The sequence below is a fragment of the Glycine max genome, chromosome 11 (assembly GCF_000004515.6).
Source record: "Glycine max cultivar Williams 82 chromosome 11, Glycine_max_v4.0, whole genome shotgun sequence".
In the NCBI taxonomy this organism is placed as follows: Eukaryota; Viridiplantae; Streptophyta; class Magnoliopsida; order Fabales; family Fabaceae; genus Glycine; species Glycine max.
In genome coordinates this window covers 35,706,158-35,717,138 of record NC_038247.2, presented here as the reverse complement: position 1 = coordinate 35,717,138, position 10,981 = coordinate 35,706,158, and the positions used below count along the sequence as shown (strand labels likewise).

The 10,981-nt window shown below is 30.1% G+C and overlaps 1 protein-coding gene across 1 annotated transcript; it reads left to right on the top strand.

Moving 5' to 3' along the window:
* Positions 1 to 8,376: 8,376 nt before the first annotated feature.
* LOC100802565 (centromere protein V) lies at positions 8,377 to 10,582 on the top strand. Its single transcript, XM_003538341.4, has 2 exons — positions 8,377 to 8,519; positions 9,825 to 10,582. Exon 2 carries the CDS (start codon positions 9,893 to 9,895, stop codon positions 10,304 to 10,306), a length of 414 nt encoding a protein of 137 aa, XP_003538389.1. The 5' UTR covers positions 8,377 to 8,519; positions 9,825 to 9,892; the 3' UTR covers positions 10,307 to 10,582.
* The last annotated feature ends 399 nt before the right edge of the window (positions 10,583 to 10,981 follow it).

Here is a 10,981-nt window from a genome sequence, read left to right as displayed (position 1 = left end):
CTCACTTACATTTTTTTCATACAAAGAAAAAAAATAGAAAACTCTTTGTTGTCTTACATTGATGGTAAAAAAATTATATATTATAAATTAAATAACCTAATTTAGATGTCTATCCCATCATTAGGGTTTCCATAATAGAGTTCCTACTCCCTGGACCAAACAAGTTTACTACTGAAACTTTTAACGCCCTAAAAAAATTATGGCTAATGAAAAACCTTTCAAGTTCAGTTCTCATCTATATGACATTTCTTGTTCAGTTCTCATCCTACTAAGAAATAGTGGAATTAGGTATATACAACAGATGGTAAAAAAAAGAAAAAAAAGAAGGTGCATGACCCACTCAATAATTGATGGAGAAACAGTTATTTCATCTTGTACGTGTCAGCCATTTAGGTGGGAATTTTGGACCCCTCTTTCAAGTTTCACCTTGATAGGGAAGAAAAGAAAAAGCAAGATAATAGTCACATATAGTCTCATAGACCATATGTAGCATAATGAGATGAGATGAGAGTTATCTGGTCAAATTGGACTTTATATATGTAAGCATTCAACAAGTCAGTGAAGATTAGTTATATATGTCTATGGATCACTTTGAAGAGACATCGATCCACTTAAGCATTTTCACTCATAATTATCCCTTGATCTGTAAATACTTAGACCATGAAAGTTATATAATCTCGTGGGACATGACAAAATTTAATTATAGTGATGATCAATCTTATCCGATAGCAATTAAAACGTGAAATATAAAGTCGTAGCTTAGGTAAGTGGGACTAAGTACTCGATTTTTGTGAGAGACATGGAAAAGAAAGAAGCTGAATCGATTAATGTATGGTCACCATCATGGACCAGGGTCAACCAGGATTCCAGCACTTGTCATTAGCTTTTTAATGATTTTTTTTAAACTTATGAGTACGAGCACATATGACATGATCATCTACCCCCCCCCCCCTTTTAAATTGTTAGTCTTTGATTCATACCCGTTAAGAGGTGTAGTTGTAAAGAAGGAAAGAGGGGGCAAGAATGAAGAAACTGGTTCAATATATATCAATGCAAGTTATTTACTCGACCATGTGAATGTGAATGGTGCAAGAATAAAAAAACTAAAATTTAAATTTTATGTTTATCAATATTTGTTATTAATTTTTTAAAGTAAAAAAATTACATATTAACTAAAAAACCACATATCTTTCTTTTGTTTAAAGTATAAGATTTTTTTTTTTTAGTTTTTACTTTAGTCCCACCTCACTTTCTGTTGAATCAACTCACATAATTATAAATATTTTCAAGTACTGAGTGGGCTACTAGAAGCTAAAAGTGGCATAGAGGGCCCTGAGTCCATCACTATGTGGTCCAGAGGAGGCACAAGACTCTGTTTGGGTTTCCATGTGCTTTGTTTCACAACCTCCTCAAAGCACATTACCACTTGACCAAACGGGTATGGACTTGTTCCCCCACCCATCCTTCGTTTCATTTTCTTGTGTTGTCTTAAAACAAAAGGAAAAGAAGATCGAGTAGAATGAAGTGTTGGCACCCATAGAAATCTAAGTAGAAAAAAACACCAAATGAGATCTAAATAAGAACAAAAAATACAAAGGAAAAGTTGGTTAAACCTGTGTTTATCTAAAAACAATCAATGTAATTATTATGTCTTTTAAAAACTTATCTGAGCAAGAAATTATTGTAGGTAATAATTGCATGTAATTGGAATTCAATGAGAGGAAGGCAGATAACATATGAACTACTAATTATTTTAAAATTTTAATTGAAGGAGTATAAATAATTTAATTATTTTACCAACCTAACCATCTTCTTTTATTTTTCACTCTCCCAAGTGAGCGGAGGTTAGCAAGGTTCGACATCGCTATAAAAGAAATTCTATATACACACTAGTGGTTTGATATTAATTGGGTTCTTTTTCTAATGTAGTTTTAATTTATCTAATTGGATTTAAATTGTAATTAAAACATATTATTAGTACTTAAATATTAGAATGTACTACTATTTTGAAACTCGGACCGAACACGCCGGTTTCATTTTGCAAGGCTTTCTAAAAACCAATACGTCCTTATACCGGTTCAAAACCGCTGAACCGGTCACAGATCGATAAAAATTAATGAGTTAATCAATTTTACCAATTTTCACTTAAAACTTTTTTCTTAAAAAAAAACTTTCAAAATAATGTCATTTTGATTTTAAAATAATATATATTATAACTTATGACACTAAAGGAAAATTTACCTTTTGCTATTATTAATTTATGCATATTATGTTATTTTTTATTCAATATTACTGGAATATATTATATTAAAATATTTTAAAAAATATTTTAATAAAGTATGTTTGACTTCAATTCCATCATTGACCCTTAAACTAGTGTCTTAACTAGTTTGATAATGAATCCATTCTAAAAACATTGGAATATACATACATGATATTGTAACCAAGGGTCAATGCACATTATGTTACATTAATAAAGGTAATTGTAAGGCTTTAAATTTTTTGTTCGTTAGTAAAAGAAAAAAGTTGTACTATGTTCTCCCTACTACGTACTATTGTGAGAGTAATGTCTAGAGTAATTGTAATTTAACTTTGATTAAAAAAAAATATTAGATACCATACTAAATATTATTTAGAAATAAATAATATATGGGTAATATGACTACTAAAGTAAATTATGAATATTTTTTTTTATATATTTGAGAAAATTGAAAAAGTGTGTTTAAAATTTAAAAATTACTTTTGGGATAAAACATTTCAATAAAATTTTTTATATGCAGGTTAAACTAACTCAAAACTCTGAATATATGGATCAATTAATTTGAAATTATTTCAGTTTAATTAAGAGTATTAAATATTCAACTGCATTAAATACTTGAAGAGTGAATATTATGTTTACGGTCAAGTAAAAAAAATTAATTCAAATTTATTAAATATTTAATTTAATTATTAATTAAAAATTCATATTTATAAAACTAAAAACAATATCTATCCCGAAGGTAAAATAAAATAATTAGTTTAGTAAGGGGTACAAAATATTAAATTTATGGGCTTCCACTGCCAAAATAGGATTAAGAGCATAGAAATAGCTTGAAAGGTTCTAATGAATGGTTTAGTACTTTAGTTTGAAGGAGAAAAAAAGATAAGAAATTTTAATGCATAGAAGAGGAAGTAGAAAGACACTTTATTTATTTTACAAGGAAGAAAAATAAAATAATTTGAATCGTTGTATGTTTTGAATAGACAAATAAATTTATTAAATTTATTTTGATCACTGGAAAAGCTTTTCTCTTTGTTTTTCTTCAAACCTTTCAAATTTTTAAGTGGAGCAAAAAATTGAGTTAAACGAAATTTTAACTCCCTTTATTTCTTTCTCCACTACTTCAATCTAAAACAACAATAATAATAACAATGTGATATTATAATAATATTATTTCTTCTTATTGTTCCATACTAGGCTTATAGAGCTCAATTAGTCAAAATAACTAAAGTTTCTATTTGACATCTAACTTATCCCCTTCCACTGGGTAGTCCTTTTTTTCTTTCAAAACATGGATAAATTTAGGGTTTCAATGGTGTCCTGGAAATCGTAGAGTTTTATTTCTTCTGGTTTAGAAAGAAACAACCCAACAAGCATCCAAATAGGGACAGACATTGGGGTTAATGCTAGCGTTGATGTTGATCAATAATTCACATTAAGCAGCAATAATGCATGACAGTGGCATTAAACCTAATTTTCTCTTGTCGTGGCAAAGAAATGGAACAAAGGAAGCCAAAGCTTTCAGAATATATAATGATGCGAGGAATTGCATGGTTAATTGTATAAGGACAACAAATCTTATAACTTTAGACCATCTATATTTTTAATGCATGGGGGACATGATCAACTACGACAAGAACAGGTGAAGCGTATCGGGTACGCTTGAGAGAACTAGATATTATACTATGATAGATTGATAGATATTCTATATATGTGGATTCGGTGGTCAATCATGTGAGTATTACTTAATACTTATTACTATAAATGAAGTTTCCTTGTCATGCATTGCACCAAATAAAGTTTCAGCAGGTGATCAATAAGACAAAAACTGAGTTTTTAATTTAATATGTTAGCACAATTAAGTTTGAATTAACTTATTTTTACTTTATTAGGATAATTTATATGTAAATTTTGAAATTAAATAATAAGTCTATATTGCAGTAAAAAAAAGAAGTCTATATTGATATATAGGTGAGCTCATAGGCGCATCTCTCACAATGAATGTATTTAAATGAGTTAACTAAATTAACCAATACATATCAAATTTATTTGCCTTTTGTTTTTAGATTATAATCAACATATTTCAAATAGAGTTTTGATTAACGCATATTTCGATTATAAAATTAATTATTTAAATAATATTTTTATGTACCTTTATAAATTATGCTCTCTTTGGATTAGAAGTGAAGATTTTTTTGAGAGTATAATAACAATAATGAGGATAGAACCTAAGTCTTCATACATAACCAAATGCCCCACTAAGTAGATAGGAAAGAAATAAAAGAAAAAACATAATATAAAATATCAAATATGTGAATAAAAGTAAAAGAAAAGAAGTAAAACAAAAATCTCAGCTTATTTAGATGAGTGAAAAAGAGAGTAGAAATAAATAAATAAATAATGTAAAAATATTTTTTATATAGTTATAAAATAAATTTAACTCCAAAAAAATAAAATTTTTACTTCATTATTTTTTCTTAACATAGATTACTTATTATTTTATTTAATTTTGCTTTCATTCTGTGTGTGTACTCACACCCCTATTGTTTACAATGGATGTTGTTGGGCTAGCTAGAAAAGTGAAATGGCACAATTTATTCTCTACCTCTTTATGACTTCATCTACGATTTATCTGGCTCTCTAAGAATGGAAATATAGAAAATTGCAGATTTAAAAAAAAAACAAAAGTGAAGAAAAAAAAATCTTTTGAGAATCCTTTCACCGTTTAAAACTGAAGGATAAATTCCCAATTTGAGAATCCTTTTGCAATTTGTGGTTTATAATCCTCTTATCCATTTATCACAGCCCAGTTGCGCATTAGAAATGAATCAAAGCTGGAGTTTAAGGCCCATTTAGAAATGTGGGCTACCAGAGAGTTAGACCCATATGGGCCAGCCTTAATTTATATTCGTTTATTTTAGTATCACTAACAAATTTTTAGCCAAAAAAATAAAATAAAAATAAAAATTCAGGAGCAGATTATGTAACCTTAGTTTCAAGTTCTCATGCTAAGTAGAATTTTCCAATTAATTAAATTACAAAATGCAGAAGCAAAAACTAGTTGTGCTGCAAATACAAGTAGGATGGAGTTATTTTAAGAAAAACTTTAAAAGAGTTACTCAATAACTCGAAGGAGAATAATAGAGAAATTATTCATACAAAAGCATATATTTGGAGAATAAAAAAAACTAATCCCACGGGTTAGATTTAGCGTAAATGTTTTGTTTTAACTAGGTTGCTTTATTAACTTGGCAGATTAGATATATAAAATATTTTTTTTTGAATAAAGAATATTTTATTGCCAAAAACTGAATAATACAAAATCCGCCGATCAAAGATCCAGATCCAAACTGACAAGAAAACTCAAAAAGATTAGAGATTCCTATTGCAATACATCATAAGTTTTCTATTGTTTTCAACTCTTCTAAGAATCACATTTTTTATGGTCTCCCAATGAAGCTCTTCTTTCTTATCACCTTGAAATATGATCCGATTTCTCACAAACCAAACCCTATAAACAGTTTCAGCCACAACCAGCTTCATCAAACTTCTTTTACAACCTTTGCCTTTAGTATTTTCCACAATCCAACCAAGCTCATCATCCCACATAGTAGGAGTGTGAACATACCCAATCCAACGCAAAATCTTCTCCCAAACTGGTTTGATTTCACAGCAACTAAAAAACAGATGTTGACATGTTTCAACCATCTTACAGAAAACACACAAACCATCAGTGGGCATGCCAAACCTGATCATTCTCTCTTTTGTTAACAACCGCTTATTACAAGCCAACCACAGAGTGAAAATTGCACGAGGTTTAGCATGGTTACCTATAATAATTTTTCTCCATTCCACCTGCGGTTTAATACCTCTAATCACTTGGTACATTTTCCTCGTATTATACTTTCTAGCATCACACATCTCCTTCCAAACCGCAGACTGCGTAAGTAAATTTTTATACTTGAAAATAGCTTTCAACGTCCAAGAACAATTTTGCCCCGGCTGGAAGTTATCTGCATTATTATTTTTCATATAATAAATGTGTATCCAATGAATCCACAACTTATCCTTTTTCTCCCAAATATTCCAAAGAAGTTTACCAATTGTAGCTTTATTCCAATCCTCAAGACCAATCAGGTTCAGTCCACCTGCATTTTTTGGATCACAAGTATGATCCCAAGAAATAGGGGCTTTCCTACTGTTACTGCTCTTACCTGTCCAAAGAAAACTTCTACAAATCCCTTCAATATGCTTCACCACTTTCTTAGGCAAAGGAAAGATTTGGAGCCAATAATTTGTGATGGCAAATAACACGCTGTTAATTAATTGCACTCTGCCAGCATATGATAGCAGTTTTGAGCTCCAATGTTGAACTCTTCTCAACATCTTATCGATCAAAGGTTGACAATTATTAATAGTGAGCTTTTTGCTGTCAAGAGGAACACCAAGGTGCTTAAAAGGCACTTTACCAACCAAAAAACCAGATTCCTGCTGCAATCTAACTTGAGTATCCTCATCCACCCCTCCAAAATAGATTTTACTCTTGGGATGACTTATCTGAAGACCTGTTGCTTCTGAAAACTCTTTCATTTTGTTCATCATCAGCTTCATTGAACCACGATCCCCTCTTAAAAAAAATCAGAATATCATCCACAAAACACAAATTAATAATTTTCAGCTTCTCACACTTAGGGTGGTAATTAAAGTTATGGTTTGAACCAAGGCCATGAAGCACTCTATGGAGGTATTCCATAACAAGAACAAAGAGGAGAGGAGAAATTGGAGATATATAAAATATTTCAAAGTTAATACATCTATTCTTCTATTTACTATATTTTAAAAGTTTGTTCTCCCGAACTATGTCAACAAACTTTTTGCCACATGTCACTATTTCCCTTCTCCTCATATTTTTTACTCTTTTCCTAACACCTTTTCTTGCTTTATTTCATCTTCTTTTTTTTCTTCTTCTTCATACCTCTCACTCTCAGGTACTCCTTCCCATCCCTTCTTCTATATTATTCTCAAACCCACTTCATAAATTTTTATTTCTTTTTCTTCTTTTTTATATTATATTATATATATATATATATATATATATATATATATATTAATAACTACAATTTTATTTATATTATATCACTATTTCATATCATTTATTTATAAAAATTTATATTTCATAATTTATAATAACTGCTCTTTTTTTTAAAAGCCTCTTTTAAAAATTTAAAAATAATTTATTCTATAAAATAAATCAAATAAAACATTTATTAAGATAGTTTAATATAAATTAAAAAATTTATTAACAAGTGTCGGATAAAAAGTATATATTCATAATATTTTTTAATACTTTTGTTGTAAATAGTATCAATTTTTGTGTTTAAAGCTAAAGCTATATTTATATATAATATATAATGAGAGATCAGATTACACTATCTCTCTTCATATATATATATATATAGTACACTATCTCTCTCCATAGAGTATATGCAGATATTTATGAATATTTACTGAAAAAAAATACAATTTAACTATAATTTTTATTGATTTTAACATTTTCATAAGAAAATAGGTTAAAGAGACCAAAACTAAAATTATTCAATTATTAATTTTGTACAATTACTCTACACAATTTTTAAATAATTTTATTTAAATATTTAAAATGCTTCAATCTCATAAGTCAAAATAAAAGATAATAAACTAAAACAATTTGATCTCATAAGTATAAACAAATTATTTAAATAAAAACATATAAGTAATTTTATTATAATGAGTATTTAACGAGTACGTTGGGTGGGTACCTTGATATTTAATGGTTATCGAATATACCTGTCTAAGTTATTTGCAAGTATCTATCTATCTTTAATCTGTCGCAAATTTTATCTTATCTGCGGATACTAGTATTTTTGTCATTCCTATTTAGAACACGAAATTATTTAAATATATATATTAATTGATAATAACTTTACATTATCAATAATAAACTGTGTTTATGATTTTATTCATATATATATATTATTTTTATTTTAAATTTATTATATATTTTTACATATTTTTATAGATACACATACAAATAACATTTTTATGAATTATAAAATCCAAAAATGCAACCCGTGCAATCTCACGGGTACTTACTAGAAGTATATTATAAGTGTGTGTGTCCATTTTTTGGGTATAAAAATAAAAATGGCATTGTTGTCTTCATCTAATCTAAAGCTTAAGCTGTCAAAGGTGATTGCAAGCCGGCCACCCTGCAAATAAGGTGAGCATATCTGATCTCATCGTGAAAAATTGTTAAGAGTCTTTTATTTAGTTCTGTTTTTTGCATGTGTTTATGCTGTAATTGTTAATGATTCTCCCCTTTTGTTGAGCAATAACTTTGCAAATTTAGCTGCTTTCTTATTCTCTTGCCATCTATCTATGGTTATTTATTTCCTAGAGTTAGTGATAGTTGAAAATTTGATAGAGGTTGAGAGATGGCTGGTTGTGGCTTAAAACAAATTCAAGATGTTTATGGAAAGTTCTTCCTTTAAAGTGTGGTATGAATATATGGTGCCACCATTGTGATTAATTTGTGACAATATGTTTTGCTCACAAATAGATAGATGGCATTGATGTTTATGTGCTTGTAAAATTTGGAAGGGGGAGAATACCGAGTTATTGTAGTTTATGAAGGGAAATTGTTGCTGCCTCAGTGCAACATAGTTGTCTCAGTGGAAACACACTCTCAGCATGTGGCCATTTATGAGGGAGAATGCATATGATGTGTATAATCCAATCTGTTCGGTCATTATAAAGATGTTTACTGATTATATGTTGAATATTTATCTGATTGTTAGTTGAACTTTTCTGTGCATACTCCGTACCTTCCTTAGGTCCTAATCTTGAAACCTAATTAAGTCACGAAGTATACTCCAAAATCTTATTCCTTTCCATTCTGTTAAATTGGAGATTTATTCATCTGAAAAATAAAAATCCATGTTTAATTTATGCGAGCCTCACTGAATTCCTCACTTTGATCTGTAAAATGCAAATCCTTTTATCTTTGATCCCTCACCCTCCTTTTTTTCTGTTTCTTGGGGAACAAAATCTGTAACTTGTTTGCAACATGAGCATTTGTCATGAACACACAATCACCCCTTTCCTGAAGTTCAACATCTACAAAAAATTTATGTTTGAGCAGAATCCAATTGGTACTGAATTTGCATCTGAAGGCTTTCTTAGTATATGTTTATGCATGTTTTATGGATGATTCCAAATTGTTCCCAAGTTAATTTAATTGGGAAAAATGGGTTTTTAGTCAAATATGGTCAAGGTAATTTGGTTCTCAAACTTTATAAAAATGTGGACTTAGTCCCCCTCTCTAAGAATTCATCATGTTTTTTGAAGTTAGAAAGGACTAATCCATGTTTTGAAGTTTGAGGACAAAATTCATCATATGAAAGTCCAAGGACCTTGAGTACATTTGATTGAAAATATAGGGACTAAAAACACATTTTTCCCATTTTAATTTATGACACCAATTTCAGTCTTTTTTTGACTGAGTCTCTGCGCATTTCAAACTTAGTTGACAGGAGCCTGTGACTCCAGAAGCCAGCATTTCATTTATGATCATTGGTTGTTTACAACCCTGAAATGGATGTTGAAAAAGTGGTGCATACTGGAGGCTGCCACTGTAAGAGTGTAAGGTGGAAAGTGGTTGCTCCTTCGAGTGTTGTGGCATGGGATTGCAACTGCTCAACCTGCTACATGAGAGCCAATACTCATTTCATTGTACCAGCTAACAATTTTGAGCTTTTGGGAGATTCTGAGAAGTTTCTTACAACTTACACTTTCGGCACTCACACTGCAAAGCACACATTCTGTAAAATCTGTGGCATAACCTCATTCTATTGTCCACGCTCAAACCCAGATGGGGTTGCAGTTACATTCAGGTGTGTTGACCCGGGAACGTTGACACACGTTGAAATCAGGTATTTTGATGGGAAGAATTGGGACAGTGCATATACTCAGACAGGTATCTCTTCATATTCAAAGGTGGAGAAGTAACTCTCGTGACATTAAGTGGTGAAAAATATTGATCACTAGTAGTCCTTCATAAAGTTTTCATTCTCCAGAGACATTGTGTACTCTTGTGGAATGTTCACAGATAAATCTGACATCGTACAATGAGAAAAAATGTTCACAGCCAAAGTGTTTATTTGATTGATGTACTCTTGTTGTAGAATGTCTATGCTTCAAGTTCTAAGGTTTCAACTTGTATGTCAAATCTATGGTCTTTCATGATCATGAAACGTAAAAAATAAAAAGAGACAACTTCTGATATTGATGTTTGAGTTATACAAATGCAAATGAATTCATGAACAAAAGAAACATAGAACTGTAGTCCTCAATTTACACGACAATATAGTTCCTCAATATAAAAAAGCTTGCATCGGCCTAGGTTGTCAATTGTCACCAAGGAAAAGGTGTGTGTCCAACCCACCAAATTAAATTCAGAACTTTAACCAAAACATTTTAGCTTTGTCTGGCAAACTAACATCACAAGAAATGGCAGAACTTGAGTCCTTTGCTTTGGCATATGCTATCAGGGGTGTTAGATACATGGAAGGAATGTTACTCTACTATTTTCTTCTTGGAAAGCTGCATAATGAAGTGCATCGCTCATACTAGTGTACCTAAAGTATTTTGTTGCTGTAACTTTGAGAAACGGATCAGTATGCT

Excerpts from the sequence above, each read along its gene's own strand:
- LOC100802565 (XM_003538341.4), top strand. The coding sequence starts at position 9,893 with ATGGATGTTGAAAAAGTGGTGCATACTGGAGGCTGCCACTGTAAGAGT.